Genomic DNA, 22,347 nt, shown 5'->3' with positions numbered 1-22,347 from the left:
CAATCACATCAAATTACATCAAGTTATAATTTTTTTCATATAATATTATGTACAAATAAAAAAGTTATTATCATACATCTATATTATAAAATAATATATTTTACTGTACGTAAACTACAAAACATAAAAAATATACATGAAATTTTTTTTACAAAACCAAAAATTTATAAATTTACGTTAAACACAAATTAAATCAAACATCTGCGCAGGAGTACGGATCAAAGTTGTAGTTATAATAAATATTGCATAAAACTTTACAAGATGAGTTTTTTCAAACCTGGACGAGTTTCAAACTTACAACAAACACACATCATCTAATACATGGATGCATGTAGAAATTCTCTATCAACAAACGAAAGGGGAAAAAAAACAAAGACAAATCAAGACTTCAAAACTAAACAATTCTTCTTCATTTAGAGCAATATAAACTAGTATCTAGTCCCATATTGATTTAAGTGGATAGGATGTTAAGAAGAGAGACTCTAGCTTGTATTATCACCTTGAACAATCCTTCAAGTCTCTCTTCAACCTCTTCCATGGCTGTCTCTACTTCTTTGGATCTAAGAATGTTGTCACAGTATGTATAGGAAGCTGTGTTTTTAGGTATCAAAAGTACAATTATTCAAAGTAAATTAAAACTTTTTGTATCATGATTTTAAGGTCTGTGATGGAAATGCTGATTAAGACCATTTCCAACTCACTTTTATTTCTATCTATATTTTTCAAATTAAAAAAAATTGTATTTTAAAAATAGATTTGCTCCTATATATATATTAATTCTACATTCTGCTTCTATATTTAGGGATTGAAATAATATTTTCTATATTTTTTTCCTTTAAAATTAGAAATTATATTATTATATAGAAAATATTATTTCCATCCCTAAATATAGAAGCAGAATGTTAAATTTTATATATTTCTTCAAAATAGATGAAGTATATTATAGAATCATATATTTGAACAGATCCATTTTTATAATAGAAATATTTATTTAAAGAAAATGTAGAGCTTTACACGATGTTCTAAGGGCATTTTTAACGCAGTATCTCTTGGGGTTTCTCTAGCCAAAAAGTAGAACGTAGGCCCCGCTAATTGGGAGAAACAGGTGAAAAAAAGCCTGTGTATAGAAACGATTTTGGACTGTTTCTAAGAGCATGGGCAACGGTGGACTCATAGTTAGAGTCCTTAGGATTAATAAAGTAATTTTTTAAAAAAAAAAATAGTTAAGGATTCTTATAACAAAAGTGTGTGCAATGGTGTTACTTGATTAGGAGTTCTTAAGTGTTGATGATACAAAAGAAGCTAATTAGTTCACTCTTGATATGTCTATATATTCATAACTATTGCACACACACTTGCCATTACAACAGCTACCGTTGTTAGAGACAGAATCACAGTCGGCTCCGGTTGAATCCGAGTCATCAATGTTTCTGAAACGGCCATTGTTGTGAAGCGATGAGGGACCGGTTGACTCAACGGTCTCCAAAAGAATATTGTAAGCACCACCAGTAGTTTCACCTATACTTGGTGCCTTGTGTGAATCATTCACAACCTTCTTGTCTCTTGGTTTAGTCTTGGATACGGTTGACATCTTCTCAAAAACAGAGTTATCCTGCAATTTTTCACACAAACGAGTAGTTAAATAACCATGTGAGCAATCTATTTGCAGTAACCGAGAGATCTATAGAAGATTGAGTTATCATGACGAAACCAATTGCGCAATAGGAAAGGGAGAAAGATTCAATACCATTTGGAAGGAGAGAGCATTCAGCTGCTTTGGTCTGTTCAGTGTCAAATTGAACAAAAAGAAAAATAGAGAGAGAGACTGGTCAAGGAGTCTTTCGTGTAACCAAGATGGTCAAGGAGTCTCTCGGATTGGCGTCGTCTAAAGACTCTTCCTTTTCACTACTCTCTTCCATAGCCGCAACGTTCTCAACAATCTCAACATCAATCACTTCTGTATAGCCCATAGGAGGCAAATTCTTCCTTTCGAAGCTGCTACGACTCTGTTTCGCCTGACACAAACCTTAGCTTCCAATAGCTCACTCAGCTTTGAACACAAAGAATCTCGTCGAGTCTTTAGAGACTTTAACAAAGTATTATACTCAATCACTCCTGCTTCTTCCTCTGTAACCAAACACACACAGGAAAATTTTATAAAACGAAAGGCGACGAGGCTCGTCGGGCGATTCGATGATGGAGAAGAAGACTCACCGGATCGGAGGCGACGAGGCGGCAATTCGATCGGAAACTCAAAAGCTTGGCGAGAACCCAGATGATCTTCATCTCCTCGACATCGACATCGAACTCTTTGTTCCTTTCATTAGCGACCAATACTTTCCCCACCAATGGCAACATGCCACCTGCACTAAGGATGGAATCCTTCAAACCCCTATTTACGGACTGATCCGTGATACTCTTGGCCCAAATATTAATATTATATTTCAAAAATCTTAAGGATTTGGGCTATGGACTCCTCTTGAACCTCTGTTGCAGATGGTCTAACACTATTTTGAAACTTTCCACTGAGACCTAACTAATATCAGATTAAAAATATTAAAAAGATAAAAACGATTTTTATAGAAACCCAAAACGGGTTTCCCCCAATAATAATGCTCTAAGTTTATCAAAGCCTCATAAACGAGAGGAAAAACAAACAAATAGGCAATATGCCCATTGCCCACCCTAAAAATTTCTAAGTTAAACGAAAGTGTTTTTTTTTAATCCAAAGTGTCTTTGATTTTTTTATCTAAATTAATCAGGAAAACTTGTAACGAGAGAAGAAAGAAGCATGGAACCATGAAGTTTTGTTTTTCTTTTTTTTTCTGAACCATGAGGTTGAAAACATCAAAGAGACCACTACTCTCTCAAGTCTCAAAACATTACCAAAACTGTAAGAAAGCCAAGATAACATTATTGCCTAAAAACCCAACAAAAGAAAAATCCTCCAACATCATATCCTCACATTCAATAATCAAAACAACACACCAAAACTAGAGCTTGAGGAAAACAAACTCCTCCACCGCTGGGATTTCACCAATCTTCTTAAGACTCTCCTTGCTTGGCTGATCATCTACACCAATCGCCATAATAGCTTGCTTCCTCGGTGCGATTCTTCCAACACTCATGAAGTTAACATTGACGTTAGACTCTCCAAGAATGCTCCCAACCGTCCCTATCATACCTGGTTGATCCACCTGCCTGCACAGTATGATACTACCTTCAAGAGTCACATCCACCTCAAACGATCCAACCTTTGTCAAATGCGGGACTCCATCTTTAACCTTTCCCACCACTTTGACCTCTCCTGATTCAGACAAGGCACTCGCGAATTTCGACTCCACGTTCCCTAGCTGCACGGTTATCGTCTCCAACGGGCTCTCTGGTGACCCGTCCAAGTGCACACGCTCCTCCGAGAGTCTCAAACCTCTCTGCTTAGCTGTGAAATCAGCGTTGACCAAGTTGACATATACGTCAGAGATCGGCTCGATGATTCCCTTCGTGATCATGGCCCGTAAAAGTCTCGTGTCTAAATCGTCAGTGGCACGTGCCGACGTGTACGAGACTTTCACGTTTTTCACGCCGCTTCCTCCAGCCACCAGCTGCACCGCTAGTCTCCCTAGCTTCTCAGCTAGCATCACGTACGGTTTAAGCTCCGTCAGAACCTCAGCAGAAACCATAGGCGCGTTGACCGCAGTAGCAGCAAGCTCTCCGTTCAAAGCTCCAACAACAGCTTCAGCAATCTCGATGGCAACACCTTCCTGAGCCTCCATCGTACTTGCTCCAAGATGAGGCGTCACGGTGACCCTCTCGTGCTGCACCAGAGGACTATCTTTAGCCGGCGGCTCTTTGGTGAAAACATCGAGCGCAGCCTGAGCAACGATACCAGCATCAAGGGCCCTCACCAACGCGTCTTCGTCTATCACACCTCCACGAGCGACGTTCACGATGCGGACTCCTTTCTTCATCTTGGCGAAGGTCTCGTCGTTGAGTATCTTCGACGTCGCCGGCGTGAGAGGCATGTGGAGAGAAATGAAATCAGCGGTGGCGAGTGCTTCTCCGAAGCCAACTAGCTCGACACCGATGGCGTGTGCGCGGTCTGCTGGCGCGTAGGGGTCGTGAGCGATGACACGCATGCCAAGTCCTTTGGCACGACGAGCGACTTCAGTCCCAACTTTCCCGAATCCTAACACTGCAAGAGTCTTGCCGACGAGTGAAACACCAACGTACTTGTTCCTCTTCCACTCCCCTGTTCATTCATTACAGAGAGATTAATAAAAAAAATATTTTAAACAAAACTATCTACGAGTTATTAATATTACAGTCACTCCACTCACATAAGAACCATCATACAAGATTACCCACAAAAAAAAAAAGAACCATCATACAAAATTCTCAACGAACAGTAATATTACCACTGTTCAAGAAATAGCTAGACCGGCAATTAGGGGCGCGATTATTGATTATACGGATGCCTAGACCGATTTTTTGAACATCTACACTGTTTTTTCTTTATAAAATCCTTCAAGAAAAATTGTTAAGTTTATGTCAATTTTTAGAACACTGAATATTACGTTACAGTCACTCTACAAAAAAAAAATCGGTCTAGGCAGCAAATCGGACCTAAGCAAAACAACTTTTCTTGAACAATTTTATTAAAAAATGGATTTAAGCGTTCAAAAAGTCGGTCTAAACACAAGTATAATCAATAATCCACTATATAAGACCTAACTGTTCTCTAGCGAGTTCTTGAACTAATATTAGAGTCACTCCACACACATAAGAATCATCGAAACAAAGATCTCTCTGAACAAAACTATCCACAAGTCATTTAATAATATCACAGTCACTCCACACACACACACACAAGAACCATTAAAACAAGTATGGAGCTTACCAGCCTTAACAGACGCATCAGCCTGAGCAACGTTCCTAGCCATGGCGGCCAAAAGCGCGATCCCATGCTCAGCAGCAGCGATCGTGTTCGCCGTGGGGGCGTTAACGACAAGACAACCAAACTCCGTGGCTGCTCTCAGATCCACGTTATCAATCCCAACACCAGCGCGTCCAACAACCTTGAGACGTCCACGAGAAGACTCGAACACCTCGCGTCCGACCTTGGTCCCGCTCCTAACGATCAACGCGTCGCAGAGGGAGATCTTGGTGTTGAGGTCCTCGGGTGTCATGTTGTAAGAGCAGTCGACGTCCGCGAATTCCTCGAGGAGCTTCACTCCCGCGTCGCCGAGCTTCTCCGCGACGAGGATGGTTGGTTTGGATTCGTCACCGGTTGTGTTGGTGCAGGAGACGAGGACGAGCCGGTGGTCGCTGCGGGAAGGGAAGGAGATGGAGGAGGCGGAGGGGAGAGACGATCTGGAAGAGAGGGAGAGGCTCTTGAGGGGGTTGGTGGTGGCCAGGGAGATAGCGGAAGAAGCGGCGGCTGACATTGCTAACGTGAGTGTTATGTGTTTGTGTGTGTGTGTGAAGAGGAGAGAAAAAATGTTAGTTGGTGGCACGAGAGGGAGATGAGAGAGAGAGATCTAAAAGGGTTAGAGAGGCTACGTCGGCGTTTTTATAGGGGTTTGTTGTGATCTCACGCGCCTTTCCGGAATATACCAGCGATTGAGGGGAAAGCTTTTTTCTCGGACCAAAACTATAATCTGAATCTTGTAGGAATCATGTGAAAATCGACTAATTATGTGGGGACTATAACACACAAGTTGGTAAGTTAACAGTTAACACATTTGTTAATATGATTATTGCAATTTCCAAATGTTTACTACCCGAGAGAAATATTTTTACAGCTTCGAAGATTTTTCCAAATCTTTTTTTTTTACAAATCTTAAGCTTTCCATATGATTTTAGCTTATTCAATTGAAAAAAATGAACTCTGATTAGTTTTTATAAATTTTAGTGATGTTGGAGCGGGAAGTTTGGTATACCTATAAAACAATGTTACATACGAGAGTTTTGACATATGCTAAATACACTAAAATTACTTTTTGTTTTTGTTAAGCTATTGTCCTTGTATCATATGAAACACAAACTGTTAAAACGGTCTCAATAATTAACGAGGTATTTATGCACTAGAGAGAGTTGCACCTTTTTAGAAATTGAAAAATTGTTGAAGACTTCAAATTTGAATTGAATTTGAGCTGTATAGACTATAGAGTATACAACACTACCAAAAAATTCATATCTGATTGTATAGGGTGGTCAAGTTTTACTGCAGACTAGGATCTGATCCGCGCCTAGCGCGGAGTGAGAGTTAAAAAAAATAACCATCTTTATATTTATATACTGAAACATTACATACAAAATTTAGCAGTGCACAAAACAAAGTCTTTTATATGTTATATACGAATTAACGATAATCTAAACTATATAAACCCAATTTAACATAAAAGACCATATCATACTTAACTAATTGAACCCTAATGTAATTAGATTGTAAGATTGTAAAACTGGATCGATCAATATAATCTTGGATTTATACAGGTTAACATGAATAATAGCAGATCACTGTTGTTATTATAATATATGTATCAAAAATACATTTAAGTGTAGCATATAATTAATCAGACTCCAAAAACGTCTTGCATAGCATTAGCACACGCCATGTACAGCCATATTTTATAATATGTAATGAAATAAAATATTCTGTAGTAGTACCAATGGCAAGACAAAGTAATTAATCTAATATTTTAAGGATAGTTCTAATAGAAAGCTGAAAATGTACGAGAATTCGACACATCATCAAAATGGCAACACTGTAAATAGTTTACTCATTTAAGGTTATTCTCTATAATTGCTCTTTGATTAATAACAAGGGGATTACTATGTCTCACTCGCGAATATTTGATAGGATATACCGGTGACTGTGACGTATGTTTAATTTATGGCACGTGAAAGATTTGCTTTTTGTGTGTTTGCATCTGCTTTAAGATGCATTGTTTTTTTGGTAGGTCGACCTGCAAAATCCCCTTAATACTACGCAGCCGCGCATGCTTTATATACTATTAGTCTATTACATGTGTTAAAAACTAAAAAGCAATGCTAACTTTAATTTTATTTTTGTACAGAAAATTGATTATCTATACGCAAAAGAAATATCTTTGAAAAAATACTATATAGATAGGCTTCTCCGAACCTGATAAAAAAACCATTACATTCTTGACCATCAGGTCCATCACAGTACATGCATAAACGCCAAACCAATGTTCTTTGCAGAGAAACTAAAATAAAAATACAAAGCTGGTTCATGATCGAGATGTGATTACAATCTGATCACATTTGTGTTTGCTTTCCTTATTCAATGGCAAGGTTACGGTCAAACTGAATTATGTCATGCAATGAAAGAAAAAAAGCTTAGCTGGATAGCTTTAGAACGTGTCTCATCATGCTGCTGGGGTTGGCTGAGCTGAAGATGGACATGTTCGCTCGAGTTACCTCCAATGTCTAGACCATTTGTGAGAAGAGAAGTTTTGTTTGCGCTTTTCACACCCTCAACCTCTGAAACCTGCAAGTAGTGACCAGATTACATTATCCTCAATTTATAAGAAATAATAAGCATGTTGTAGTTTTTTTCAAAGACGATCCTGCATGCCTTCCAAACTCAAAGATACCTTCTTATGTAACTCCATGTTCTGTTGGTGCATTAGGTTTACTTTCTTTTGGAGGTCTAGATTCTCTTGGTGCACGAGATTCCCCTCACGGTTGAGTTCTTTTATTTCTTCGATTAGCATTTGTTCCTACAAACGTCAATAAAAGAAAAGAGTGGATATAGAGTACTCATGTAAAATCTGACTTATTTGCCGTAGCATCAATATGTACCTTTTTCATTCGTACGTCACGAAGGCTCATCTCAAGTTGATTCTCCAGTTTCTGTAGATCTTCCACACTTAGTCCAGAGAGCTCTTCACCCATCATTTGCCTGTCAAGTACAAGCTCTTCCCCCATCACTTTTGAGTAGGCAAATTTTTCCAGAGTAATTATATACCCTTTCTAATTCACCAAAGACAATTCTCCAGGTTGTAGAGATAACAATCATACAATTGTGATTTTGGGGAAGAATATCCAGCATCATGGTAAATTCCTTAAGAGGTGGTAAAACAGTTTGCCATTTTATTTTTGACATCGACATTCTTATTGGAAAAATGCAAATGCTAGGATAGCTTTGCTTTTCCGAAAAGTATTATAGCCTTGGACATTTTATTACATGGTTCCATGTAACTGTTAATATGGAGTGCTTGACGAAAAAAAGAGGATGCTAAAACATACCGGTGGTTTTCTTGCAAGTTATGTAGTTGTCTCTTTAGAATCGCAGCCTCATTTTGCCAAAACTATAATATAGCAGAATTATTTTCAGGTGACTGAAACTGAGAAAACAAGTTTTTTTTTGTGGCATTAACATATTATTGAGTCTAGATGGATTCTTGAAAAATATAATGCAACGTATTGTATGTAATCTTATGTTCAGGTGCATCTTGAGAAGAGTCAAAAGTTGAAATAGGCTAACGAAGCGGTAACAAGCTAACATTATCAAAAGCACTAAGTAACTATCTCTTTGTTTTACTATGTTACTTGTTTGGTCTATTCATAACTATCTCTTTGTTTGACTAGTATTCGTTGAAATCCATAGAGAGGTTTAATAAACATTGAACCAGAATAGGAATATATAGGGAGAAAACGTGCTATTTCCCCACGAGAAGTATCGCATCCTCCCAGATGTCTCCCAAACTATGACCTCATCTTATATGTCCACGAGATAAAAGTTCGAAATCTATTTCCCCATAGAACTTTAGAAAACCTCTTATATCTCTCCGACATATAAGTTGAAGATCGTTAACCCCATAAAATCAAATTTATCTGGTTAAACCTATAAACCAAAACTATTTTCGTTAATTAAACCCGATTAAAACCTGATTTAGATCTGATTGCAGTAATTAAACAAGAAAAGAAAGATAAAGACCTGATTTGGATCTGGTTTAATTACTGCAATCAGATCTAAATCAGGTTTTAATCGGGTTTAATTAACGAAAATAGTTTTGGTTTATAGGTTTAATCAGATAAATTTGATTTTATGGGGTTAAGGATCTTCAACTTATATGTCGGAGAGATATAAGAGGTTTTCTAAAGTTCTATGGAGAAATAGATTTCGAACTTTTATCTCGTAGACATATAAGATGAGGTCATAGTTTGGAAGACATCTGGGAGGATGCGATACTTCTCGTGGGGAAATAGCACGTTTTCCCGAATATATACCTTGATTTCTGAAGCTGGGTTCATTTCCGAATTGGTGTCACATTTGGCATCTCTGTATCTCTCTATTACCGACTTCATGCTGTGCCAAAAAAAAGAAGGTTAAGTTGTATATCTGCAGGAGTGTGTTTGGCAGGTAAGGTAACCCAAGCAACATGACTCCTTACATATCTCAGTGTCAGAACTTTTACTTAAATAAATTTAGGCTACCCTAAGCCAACTTTGCCTACATGGAATATGATTCTCTGCACCCAAAATACAGACTCGCCACACAGAAAACATAACATGATGCAAGCAACTTAAGCAGATAATGAGAGAAGAGACAAAACTTATGTACAAGTGGCCAACTCTAATCACCAAACCAGAGTTCAGTTATTATTGTTGTTAGCAGGCAAGTATGACTAGTGAGACATAAATGTGTAGGATATGACTAGTGAGACATAAATGTGTAGGACCCTTTAGAAATTAGAACCATCGACTGTTCTATCTAATCTCATGGAACCATCAACTCTTCTGGATCAACATTTATTTCTGACAATTTTTTTTAGTTTTTACTCTATAGTTTATTTTCTTTTTACTTCAGTGAACTCCACCTAAAGTAGAAAATCAGGAGGGATTGATGATTGATACGTATATTGTCTTTTTCCAAAAAAGAAAGAATATACTTCTATATATAACTAAAACAATGACCAAGTTGAGATTTAAATGGAATGGTTCCTTTCCAAATTGGATAAATTAAATAGGAAAAAAAAAGATGATTGTGGAAGACCACGAAAGCAAAAATGATTCCCCCCACTAGTGTATTATTATATTAACCATTAGACAATGCAGCTCATTTTAGGTACATCAAACCCACCAACTAGTTGCCAATAAAGAAAAAAGTAAATAGTGAAAGAGAGACGACGACTCTTTCTTCAAAACCAAACCAAAGAAGAGTTTTAGAGTTTCTTCTGCCCTTCTAACCACTTTCTACCCCTTTTTATCATGTTATACTAAATTTAGTATGGTTTTGAGAGAACACTACAAGTCCACCTTATGATCTATACACTCCACACAAATATCCATCATTCTAGTCATATCCCATTTACTTTTGTCCTGTCCTGCATCGAAACATACATAATATACAAACCCATAAATCAAAATCTCATATTCCGTTACTCCTCATATAATCTATGACTCTTAAACACAACCGTACTGGCCTTTTTTTTTTTTTTAAATTTCAACATTCATATAGAGACTAAGTCGGTGCTTATGTCAATCTTCAGTGAATTGAATTTGTAGATAAAAAGAACAACGAAAAATCAAATTGAAAAACTGGAGATTTAGGATTGGTTTGTGGTCAACAAAACCCGATGATGGATCATGGATGGAGCAATCAATACCATAAAAAAAGTCAACCAACGAGAGAAGAGGGGAAAAACCTGGAGCTGGAGAAATCGTAGAGCCTGCCGGTGCTGGAGAAGATGATGACACCAACCTCAGCATCACAGAGAATCGCAAGCTCCTTGGCTTTCTTCAACAAGCCGTTCCTTCGCTTGGAGAAAGTCACCTGACGACTCGTCGAGTTATCGATCCTCTTAATCGCGATCTTTCCCCTTCCCATTTCTCACCGCTTTTTTTTTTCTTAAATCCAATCATTCACACAAAACATCGTCAACTCCGCGCAAACCCAGGCCAAGTGATAAATTCAAAATCGAAAACTGAAAAAAAAAAAATTACCTTGTTCAAAGAATCTAATTGGAGAAAACAGATCTCGCTAGATCTGCTCGAGAAGAAAATCAATGTGATCGAAATTAGAAATAGAAAGAGAGAGACAGAGGAGAGAGCTGAGAAGAACCCACAAAAGGAAAGAAAAATATAGAAACATATGTTTATGGTTAGTTTGGGAATTTTAGGGCAAAAAGCTTCTTACTATTTTAAACATGGTTCGCTTGTTATGTAATGACACTTGGCATCCTTTAAGTGGCTTCTTTTGACCTGTTTCTTTTTATTATTACCATAAAAAGTCATTATAAATATTGTCTTATCGTACGGCAGTTTAATAAAGAACACTTTTTTGTTTGTTTTATTAAAGAAGGATAAAAATAGAGTATACTTGAATCAAATGTATACGCCTACTCCAGATGGCGCCTACTACTAACAAAAGAAAATAGAACCCCAATAATGTTGTCAAACCCAAAGTGGAATTATTTTTGTCAAAATAATTAAAATTTCTGAAACCTAGAATGCCGACAGAAGAAAAAGCACCCAAATTCAGACAGAGAATACGGAAGGACTGGTCACTAATAACGCATCTTAAAGGGTACTAGATTTTGACCCGCCCTTTCGAAGGGCGGGTATATTTTTTGTTTTTTTTAGAAAAAAATAATAATGTTCATATTTTTGTTTTTCTTTGTAATTATATTTGTGTATAAATTTTAGTCAAAATCTATTTTATAAAATAATATCAATTTAAAAGTTGATCCGGTATACGCTCGGTTCTTTGTAATCACATGCTCGTATCTTTGTAATCATTTTTTTCATTCTATATCTTGACCCGCATATATAATGTGGGTTTGTGGGTTTGTATTTTTTTTTGTAAATATATAACATTTTCTGTATTTTTTTAAGAAGTTAAATAAATTTAATTTATATATCATTATATAACATAGGTTATTCTAACTTAGTGGTTAGATAATAGTTACAAAAAAATTAAAGAAATTCTGGTTTGTTGGGAGGAAATTTCGGTATGATGTATAAGGTTTTGTTACTAATTAATAACTGGTGAATAACGAATATTACTTGGCATATACCTCGTTATTGTTTAAAACACTATTTTTGAAACAGAAAATAATATTATTCGAGTTCTTGACAAAAATAAAATATTATTCGAGTTTAACAAAATTTTGGATTTGATGATTTTTTATTTTGAATTTTGAATGGGGTGATTTTGCGTTTTATTTAAGAGTTTGATTCTAATGATAGGGATTTATTGGTTGTAAAATGATATTATATGATATACACTAAGTGGGCATATATATATATACTTTTTTAAGTGGGTATATTAGTTTTTGGTATTCGAGTGGTAAGCTTTAGGGTTAAATGTTTTACGCATCAATTTACATGACATATATTAAGAACGAACATCATTGTTTTAGTTCTTTCTCTTTATCAAAATTTTTTACCAATGGGCATATATATTTGAATTCCTATATATTTCGTTCTATGATGTCATTAACAAAACATAATAAAATGATAAATTTGCAGATTCTTTTTCATTTGTGTGCATTGGCCTTACGTGTGGAAAAGTCAATTTGTTGGTATCTAATCTAATAATGGATGAGAACATGAGAACATTAAAACCCCCCAACAATCTAATATCATTTGGTCCATGAGAGCACGAAGACATATTTATTATCCCATTAATACTGGTTTAATTGGTTCAAATGCGATAATACAGGTCATAAATAAAAATGTAACGTGAGTTAGTTGGTTGTTTATGTGGTTTCTTTTTCATTTCCTCTTGTATCCTTAATGAATTTTTATTTTTTTAAACAAATCTGATGGCACAAAAAGTAATATGCCAAGGAAAATCAGGGGCAAATCTATAAAAGGGATTCTGATTTAATTATATTGATATACCTTTTTCTGTGTATATATAATGTAGAGGGACGAGAGATACGACAACTAATTAGAAGAATAAAACTAGAGGCCTAGTGTTAAAAGGCCTGGGAAGTAAAGTAACAAGGATTTAGTTTTGGGCCAGTTCTCCTCCTCTCTTCTTTGATATAATACTCACCGGTCACTACGAATTGTTAAAGCCCTGTGGCCCATTTCCTCCCCCATGAAATTGGATCACATGTGTTTAAAGTTAAAGATTGATGTCACCTTTGATGCTCCTTTCATACTAAATATCATTTTAACATTTTTCTTTAGTTACAAAAAGTATTATTTTAAAATTTCAATGTAACTTTTAACTCAAAACTAATAACAAATATATTGATTTGATAAATAATTTTATTTATCTCAAATGTTATAGATGGAATCTGTATAATTAATAAAAACTTCAGTACATTTCAATGATTTCTTTAATATATGTGAAAAATACCAAAGTAAAAATACTTTTTGAGGACTGTCCATATTACCCTTCATGTTGGGTATTGGTCTCTGGTAGATATTATGTATAATGATTCTAATCAATGTTTTAAATCTTAAATAGAGGTTCAGTAAATATGACCATTTAAATTTACGGATTTTTTCATGTTTATTTGGAGTTATATATCAGAAACATGTGTGGCAAAATGATTTATTTGTCGTAACAAATTGCGTGAATCTTCTATAAAGTACGTACCATTATAAAAAAAAAGTGACATTTGGAGAAAAAATACACAACTTTATACAGTCAGTAAATACCTTGCATATGAATATCATATCAAAATCATTTTCAAATTTTGGTAGATCGTAAAGTTATTTAGTATTATATAGTTCTTTTCTCGTCAACAGTATATAGTTCTTTTTTTTGTCATCGACATTACAGACTCACAGTATATAGTTCTTTTAAAATATCTATTTTGAATCTGAAATATTTATAAATCTATACTATTATTTGCGAAGTAATTTTTCGGATTCGAGCTCTCACGTTGAAAGTTAGAGTGGTTAATATCGTTTATACCCTTAATGAAAAAATATATAAATTAACTCCAAAATAAAACAAATTTAAATGATTTTAATTAAATAAATGATTAAAAACTATAATAATAATAATAATAATAATAAGAAGAATTATCTGAAACCTAATCTATAATAATATAGCGTTTAAAATCTTCATTATCCTTAATACACAATTAGATTAAATTTGTTAATATAGAACTACTTTTCATTAATTTGATTCTCATCATTATCTACAAAATTATATATTATGTGATCCAAAAATATTTTAAAATAAATATAAATCCATGTATATAGTTTTATGAATATATGAATATTTCCAATTTTTTTTACATAATAAAATATTATTAAAATAAACTTTATTGTATATAAATTAATATTTAATTAATTATTAAATATATCAAAGGCATGTAAATAATTGATTTAGTAGTTCTCGAATTGATAATTACTTATTTAGTAATTTGTAAAATTATTAAACCCGCGGCTGCGGGCAAAACACCTAGTATCACGATATTTGTCCAGCCACTTGTCGTAAAAATATATAAAAGAGGAAGTGGGATCGTATAAAAATAAAAGTGTACTGAATTAATTTTTCATAACTTTGAACCAAAATATCCTTGCCATGCTCGCTGGTCTGGTCCAAAAGTTGTCACAAGCACTGAGATGTGTGTCTTTATCTACCAACTACGCATTATTGACCTATCTTTACCACCGAATGTGTATTAAAATTTACAACCAACAACAACGTTCTTGTGTGTGTGTGTATTATGTAATACATAGAAATTCAATAATGTTATCGAAACTAGTCCCCAGACTCCCCACTAACCTAACTACCACTCACTTTGATAAACATGACATCACCAAAAGATTCTCCAAAATCTGTATAAAATCAGATTGTCATGCACTTATCACTGCCATCTCCTCGAAATATCACTCGACTGACTTCTACGGAATCATTCGAGATATTGAGGCTCTATCTTCTTATTTCTCTTGCATCTCTTTTGTTTTCATTTCGCGCAACTTGAACTGTATGGCAGATTATTGGCCAAATCGGCTCTGCACTCTTTTAACCCCAACTAGTTTGATTGGGAGTTTTTATAATATTTGGTGTTAAAAAAAAAAAAAGACATCACCAAAGGTCCATATTGTTAATCAAAACAATCACCTCATGTTCCTCAACCACCGCATAATCAACGGCTTCAATTTTCTTGTCTAAGTCGTATGTTTAGTTCGCTTTTGCTTTTAGTCACTTTTGGATCAAATAATATTATTTCTTTAATCGTATAGTCCCGGCTCCAGCTCGAACCAAGGGCTAAGGCCACTAACTTAACCCATCAAAGAAGAGTACCATATGATTAAAATTTAAAAATGCTCATACAAAGACGTTCTCATATAAGTATATGCTTTCACATGAAAAGCAGCGACAAATCAGTTTTATGCTCACAAACAAACATAAAATATTATCATCAGGTTTTGTAAAGAAGGACAAAAGATGTTTTAGTTTCAAGTAACTCAAGCCTCAAGTTTGCTTCCTTCGACATCAACCACGAACCTATAACGCACATCGTTCTTCTCGAGTCTCTCAAACGCAGTGTTCACATAATCCATCTTCACAACTTCGATGATTGAACTCAAACCCTTCTCCTTACAGAACTCAAGCATCTCCTCTGTTTCCTTCATGCTCCCAATGAAACTCCCCGTTATCACTTTCCTCCCTAATCAAAATCATCATCATATTCCAAATTAAGTAATCTTCAAAAATTACAAACATTAATTATTATTCAATTAGTGTGTGTTTATTATGACTCACCAAGCATAACCATAGGAGTGAGAAACTGCAACGGATTGCTGATAACTCCCATGAGTATGAGTTTGCCATCAAGCCTAAGCAGAGACAAGTAAGGCTCAAGTGCATGATGGACAGGGACCGTATCGATTATATAATCCATTGAATCCGCCAATTCGTTCATCTTCGTTTGGTCGGATCCGATCACGTAATCATCGGCTCCAAGATCTTTCAAAGCCTCTTCTCTCTTCTTGTTTGATGAGCTTATGACAGTCACATGGTGACCCATTGCTTTGGCTATTTTCACACCCATGTGACCAACTCCACCTAACCCTAGTATGCCTCCTCTTAGGCCTGGTCGCTTCAGCCCGAAGTGAGCCAGTGGACTGTACACAGTCACACCGGCACACAGTAGTGGTGCCGCCTGCTCAACAGCCATTCCTTCTGGAATCTTCACCACAAACCTGACCACAAATTGAGCCTTTATCAATACATACCCTAACTTGTTGCACAAGAATCCAGAACCTAAAGATCCGGATTGCAAGGTCGATTAATATTTTAAATAATTCAAATTCATAAAATATCGCATTTCGATTATATAATAATTTAATATTGATTTCATTCCTCTTTTCTATTTTTAACAGAGCATTTCTTAATGATCTTAAAATTCATTAGTTGAACAAAACCAAGATCGTTAGTTGAACAAGACCAAGATTTAGACAAATGATTTTCCAACAAAACATCTTGTAACTAACACAAACTATTATGATATTTAATTTCAAAATCAATATTAGTTACCTAAAATATAATAAAGGCAAGATTAACTAAAGATCATTAGTTTTAAAGTATAGAAAATCATAACGTTAGAAAAGAAAAGAATGTTTACTTTTGGTGAACGACGGTGGCTCTAGCGAAACCGCCTTGTGTAGGTTGACCATTGATGTAAACATCGTTGTAGCTCCAGATCTTCTTGGGACAATACTGTTCCAGATCTCTCTCGCAGGGGCTACAACCTCCGCAGCATCCAACGAGACAACCAACTCCAACTATATCCCCTGCGGTGAACTTGCTCACACCTGATCCCACCTCCACCACTTCCCCAACAACCTCGTGCCTAAAGAACATGATCAACTCAGTTTTTAGATTGATTCTAGATTTTCTTGGCTATAAGGAGATCAAGAAAGAAGATTTACCCAGGAACCATGGGGTAGTTTGACATGCCAAGATCGTTTTTGGTTTGATGAAGATCGGTGTGGCAGATTCCACAGCATATGATTCTGATGTGCACATCCTCGGGTCCTGTCTCTCTGTAAGCATATACGATCAGATTCTAACCAAGAAAGATTCATATCATAGATTGAAAGAAGAGAAAACTAACCTGAGAGTGTAAGTGTAAGGAGAGAGTAACCCAGATGGGTCTCTCGCAGCCCAGCCTGTTGTTTTCCTCTCTACCTCCATTTTCCCCATTCTCGAATTCTTTCTCTGTTTGTAAAGCTTTCTTGCTTTTCTTGCACACTGTTGCCGATTGTGTGTATTGTTATTATATATAGAGAAAGTTGGAAACCAAAAAGCATGCGTATGTGAGTATGTGTGGTAAAATAACTGGTGCTTGTGCATAGCGTACAATTAGGGGTTAATTCAGTGTGAATTTGTGTATATTTTTGACAAAATTAGTCAAAGCTTTTAATTCTTTGGTCGTTGAAATAAGGTAACTTCTAGAAAATATTTTCTTTCTTCTTATTTATGCGGCTCTCATTTATAAATTATGTGAAAACTATATGAATTTGTTCCACGTTCTTAATTTGATCTTTCAGTTTATGATAAGCATTTTCAAATTTAAAATTAAATGAGAAAGAATGAATGAATATCACTTTTAAACCAATGACAAAAAAAGAATTTTATAAGCTTTAAAATGAAGAAAACTTTTACAAAAAAAAAAAATCTCTGTTACAAAAAAAATGAAGAAATTCTCCTTTCTGATGTGGACTCGTCAGCTATAGGGTCCACGGGGGTTGGTAAACCAACAATGTGGGATCCATTTTTTGTGTTGCTCGGCCACGTATAGCCTATGTTATGCAACTATAGTTTTGACGGCCCAGATCAACTATAAATGTTTTTCTTTTTTCTAAGAGTATCTCCAACCCATTGTTATTTCCACTTCTATAATAGCATTTAGAGATGAAATTGCTCCAACCCACCTCTATTTCTTCCTCTATAATAGAGATTTCTATTTTTCTCTCTATTTATAGAGAAAGAAATAGCATTCCTCTATTTTTTACTCTATATTTTAGAGATTGCTATTTTAGAGGAATACATTAGAGCATATCTCACCTTTATTATAGAGTTTTTCTATTTTAGAGTTGAAAATAGCAAAATACATTGGAGATGGTCTAAGAGTCGACTATAAATGTTTTCAGAAGATATATTATCTACCGGATCGGAGAAAAACATCTATAATTGTTTATGAACTGTACCATCTATAATTGTTTTTAGATTTGTTTTTAGATGATCGATCGCTTATCATAAATAGGGCAACAAATATTCCTGTTTTCTTAGCTTTAAAGTATGGGGTTTATTGCAAAAGTGACTCAAAACTTGAATTCAAACAGAAAACTAACCTTTTCTTTTGACTCATTTTTTTTTTGAGTTTTTAACCCCACATCTGCATTTTATCTACGAAAATGCCATTAACCCTTTTTTTTTTTTTTTTCGAAAATGGCTTCTTTACTGTCTCAACCTCATTTTCTTCAAGTATTTACAATATTGCCACTGCCATGAATAGTGGGAACAACCTTGTACGAACTGTTTGGAGCTTTTAATGCCCTTTAATGCACGTAAATCTCTTTACACTCTCTCTGTTTCAATTGTTATGAACTAAAAACAACATTTCTTTCACTTCTCTCCATATTCATCCAAAAAACTGAAGCTTTTGATTCAAAATTGTTTGGAGCCATATTTCTTTCGTTTTGACTTACGGTTGCTTTCGTTTGAGGTTCTGGGTGGTTGGAGAAGACCCTGTGTGCAAACAAAGTCATCTCACCTAGTTGAAGGTACGAATTTGAATTTTTTCAAAATCTGTTCGCGTAGAAGACTTACAAGTAAGTCATCTGTATGTAGAAGACTTACTGATGAGTCTTCTGGTCAAACGGACGACTTAACTAAGTCGTCCAGCTTTGTTTGGTGAAAAAAAACAGTCCAGACGACTTATATATAAGTCGTCTACGAGAAACAGGCTAGTTTTGCATTTGACCGAATCGTGTCAGATCTTTGACTATTTCTGGACGACTTATAATTCAGTCGTCTCTCGGGAAAGTTAAATTTTCAATATTTTATTAAACTAGACGACTTACGTGTAAGTCGTCTTAGGTTAGTTTTGTAGTTGAAAAATAAAACTTCATAATTTAATTTTTTACCAGACGACATAATATAAAGTCGTCCCGTCAGAAGACTTAATTTAAAGTCGTCCGGGGAAAGCAAAGTCGTCCAGAATTTTTCCCAATTAAGTCGTCCAAACCTTGCTTATCCCGGACGACCTTAAATTAAGTCGTCTAGCTGGACGACTTTTAGTTAAGTCGTCTGGAGAAAGTTAAATTTCAAGTTTTTTTTTTCAATTACAAAACTAACCTGGGACGACTTACGTGTAAGTCGTCTAGTTTGAATAAAATATTGAAATTTTTACTTTCCAGAGACGACTGATTTATAAGTCGTCCAGAAATAGTCAAAGATCTGACACGATTTCGGTCAAATGCAAAACTAGCCCGTTTTTTCGTAGACGACTTATATATAAGTCGTCTGAATTTTTTTTTTTAACAAACAAAGCCGGACGACTTAGAATTAAGTCGTCCCTTTTAATTTTTCAATTGCAAAAGTGACCTCTTTAGACGACTTACCTTTAAGTCTTCTGGACGACTTAAATCTAAGTCGTCTGCGATAATGTTTGTTGAACTTCTTCATTTTCTCTATGTTTACTAATGTTTGTTATTTTTTGAATATTTGCAGATGATTTTTAAGTTACATGCAGTGTATGGAGAATGGTTGTTGAGAGATTTCCGTTGGGATTTTGTGGTTGATGATCTCAAAGGAGCCAAGATTGTTTTTATTGAAAAAAGATTCAACACATGCTGAACTTGTTGCAATGGCTCAAGAAGATTATAACCTGGACATGAGATCAGTGACTGTGGAGATTAGCTACTTCATTACCAGCAGAAATGAATGATGACTCCAAGCAGTCCTCCCATTCATGTTACAAGTGATAGACAAAGTTCGAAACTTGCTCGAGATACTCAAAACGCATAGAGTATGTCTTTGTGTATCAAGCCGCAGCAAGGTGGAAACGGTTCAGAGAAAAGAGAAGAAGCTGGTGAAGATATGATAGAAGCTGGTGAATGGGAAGAAGATGTTTGGTGATAATGATGAAGCTGGTGAATGGGAAGAAGATGTTGGTGGATAATGATGAGGCTGATGAATGTTTTGAAGAATGTTTGGTGAATGAGTCTGTTGAAGATGAAATCAAGATGGGGAGGAGGAAAATGGGGAGGAGGAAAATGGGGAGGAGGATGCTGATAACACTATTGTTGGTGAAACGGATCAGAATGGTGGGGATTACAGTCTTTATGGGAAAGGTTCTAGATGAGGACGAGGAAGATGATGATAATATTTGTTTTGAAGAAATTGAAAAGACATATGCTAAGACAAATGCTATTGAAGGAGGAAAAATCGGATTGTACCAGCATCTATGTCAACCAGAGTTTTGTTAGCAAGGATGCACTGCTTTCAGAGCTGCGGTTGACAGCAGTGAGGGGTAGGTTTTCTTTCAGAATATACAAATCAACAAAAACTCTCCTTGTGGCAATATGTCGGGTTAGCGGTTGTGGATGGAAGATCAGAGCGAGTGTGAAACATGGGTCAAAACACGTTTGGGTAACAAAGTATGTGGAAAAACATTTATGCTCAATTGGAGACCGAATCGCTCAGCGGGAGACACTGTACTCCAAAGTATGTTGGTAGTCTTTCATTGATCGTGTTGGGATCATTGATGGGATAACTCCACAGCATATCACTGATGCAATGAAGAACATGTTTGGCATGACGCTTGATTACACCACTTCATACAGAGCACTGTTATATGCACAGAAATTGGTGAGAGGATCAGCAGAAGAAGGGTATTCGCGTCTGCCTTCATATCTCGAGCAAAATCTCCATTGCAAATCCTGATTCTATCACGGCTATAGAACTTGATTCTGAGAAAAGATTTAAGTATCTATTTCTCTCTTTTGGAGCTTCTATCAAAGGTTTTAAGTATCAGAGAAGGGTCATTGTGGTGGATGGAACTCACCTAAGTGGAAAGTATGGAGGTGTTATGTTAGTTGCAGCCGCACAAGATGGCAATTTTCAGATATTCCATTGGCTTTTGGGATCGTGGATGCTGAAGATGAACCTTCTTGGGAATGGTTTTTCACAAAATTGGCTAGTTGTATATCTCATGACAAGCCTCTGGTGATAGTCTCTGACCGGCACGCGGCCATTAAAAGTGCGTGTGAGAAGGTGTTTCCTTGGGCAACCCGAGGAATATGTTATTATCACCTTCAAGATAACATTGTCAAAAAGTTTAAAGGGAAACATCTCATGTACTTGGTGAAAGGGGCTGCTTATGCGCACACGGTTCACGATTTTAACCGGTACATGGCTGAGATACGGAGTGCAAACCCGGAACTTGCAACGTATTTGGAGAAGCCGACGCCAAGCTATGGTCAAGGGTTTATTGTAAGGGGAACAGGTTCAACATAAAAACAAGCAACATCGCTGAATCTATTAATTCCGCACTGAAGCGAGCAAGAGGATTTCCGATTCCGTTCCTGCTGGAGTTCATAAGGCAGAAGTTAGGAAAATGGTATTGGAAAAGGAGACAAGATGCTTTTGAGTCTCCCAACTGTACATAGCCGGCGGGGTTGAATACTTGCTTGCTGTTCGATCAGAGATAGCGGATACGATACGGTCGAACCAATTGATGGATGGCGTTTTTTGTCAAAGGTGGCAAAATGGAACTGTGTGCGGTTGATTTGGAACATGTAAAGTGTGGTTGTGGTGTCTATTGGAGTGGAGAAAATACCTTGCTCTCATGCTATAGCAGCTGGAAACATGCTGGTGTGCATATCGACACACTTGTATGTCCACTTTACTCAAAGAATCATCTGTATGCAGGATACTCAGAGAATATATATCCTATCGTTGTCACAACATATTGAGGAACGAGAATGTTCCTCCAAACGTAAAGCGTGGTCCGGGAGACAGAAGAAAATCAAGATGGCAATCTTGGTTGGAGCTATCTAGGATGAGGGGACACAAACCCAGGAAAGAAACACAGGGCACGGAGGATGCTCAACTGCAAGGAAACTGCCATACGAAACCACAATGTACACAACCAGTTGACTAGTTGTCCAGACGACCTAAATATAAGTCGTCCAGTCTTGATTACCCGTCCAGACGACTAATTTCTAAGTCGTCCAGTGTTTCGTCTACCTTCTACGAAGTCGTCCAGTGTATTAGACTACCTTCTACTATCCCTTCAAGTGTATTTTTTTAGACGACCTTTTACGAAGTCGGTCCAGTGTATTTAAGTCGTCCAGTGGTATTAAAGTCGTCCAGTGTTTAGACTA

General features: G+C 36.1%; 3 protein-coding genes and 1 long non-coding RNA gene across 5 annotated transcripts; all 4 read right to left on the bottom strand.

The window, feature by feature from the left end:
• Nucleotides 1-1,254: 1,254 nt before the first annotated feature.
• LOC130511637 (uncharacterized) lies at nucleotides 1,255-2,541 on the bottom strand. Its single transcript, XR_008945130.1, has 3 exons — nucleotides 2,215-2,541; nucleotides 1,748-2,127; nucleotides 1,255-1,612 (listed from the first exon to the last, which is right to left on the bottom strand). It is a non-coding gene; the product is annotated as an uncharacterized LOC130511637 (long non-coding RNA).
• Nucleotides 2,542-2,794: 253 nt separating this feature from the next.
• Nucleotides 2,795-5,579, bottom strand: LOC108855168 (D-3-phosphoglycerate dehydrogenase 1, chloroplastic). Its single transcript, XM_018628915.2, has 2 exons — nucleotides 4,898-5,579; nucleotides 2,795-4,249 (listed from the first exon to the last, which is right to left on the bottom strand). The coding sequence occupies exons 1-2, from the start codon at nucleotides 5,442-5,444 to the stop codon at nucleotides 2,994-2,996; spliced, it is 1,803 nt and encodes a 600-aa protein (XP_018484417.1). The 5' UTR covers nucleotides 5,445-5,579; the 3' UTR covers nucleotides 2,795-2,993.
• Nucleotides 5,580-7,107: 1,528 nt separating this feature from the next.
• Nucleotides 7,108-11,134, bottom strand: LOC108855169 (agamous-like MADS-box protein AGL16). 2 transcript variants are annotated; one of them, XM_018628917.2, is made up of 7 exons: nucleotides 10,978-11,134; nucleotides 10,680-10,881; nucleotides 9,262-9,340; nucleotides 8,278-8,339; nucleotides 7,831-7,930; nucleotides 7,623-7,748; nucleotides 7,108-7,516 (listed from the first exon to the last, which is right to left on the bottom strand). In XM_018628917.2, exons 2-7 carry the CDS (start codon nucleotides 10,859-10,861, stop codon nucleotides 7,343-7,345), a joined length of 723 nt encoding a protein of 240 aa, XP_018484419.1. In that variant the 5' UTR covers nucleotides 10,862-10,881; nucleotides 10,978-11,134; the 3' UTR covers nucleotides 7,108-7,342. The 2 variants fall into 2 exon arrangements, with proteins under 2 accessions (XP_018484419.1, XP_018484418.1); XM_018628916.2 differs by having other exon boundaries at nucleotides 10,680-10,870; nucleotides 10,978-11,132.
• A 4,105-nt stretch (nucleotides 11,135-15,239) lies between these two features.
• On the bottom strand, nucleotides 15,240-17,230 carry LOC108855825 (cinnamyl alcohol dehydrogenase 5). The gene is made up of 5 exons (XM_018629738.2): nucleotides 17,070-17,230; nucleotides 16,885-16,998; nucleotides 16,578-16,805; nucleotides 15,716-16,155; nucleotides 15,240-15,620 (listed from the first exon to the last, which is right to left on the bottom strand). The coding sequence occupies exons 1-5, from the start codon at nucleotides 17,156-17,158 to the stop codon at nucleotides 15,418-15,420; spliced, it is 1,074 nt and encodes a 357-aa protein (XP_018485240.1). The 5' UTR covers nucleotides 17,159-17,230; the 3' UTR covers nucleotides 15,240-15,417.
• Between the last annotated feature and the right edge of the window lie 5,117 nt (nucleotides 17,231-22,347).

This window comes from Raphanus sativus, chromosome 4, assembly GCF_000801105.2.
Source record: "Raphanus sativus cultivar WK10039 chromosome 4, ASM80110v3, whole genome shotgun sequence".
Taxonomy (NCBI): Eukaryota; Viridiplantae; Streptophyta; class Magnoliopsida; order Brassicales; family Brassicaceae; genus Raphanus; species Raphanus sativus.
The sequence above is the reverse complement of the archived record's forward strand: the minus strand, read 5'-3'. Positions and strand labels throughout refer to the sequence as shown.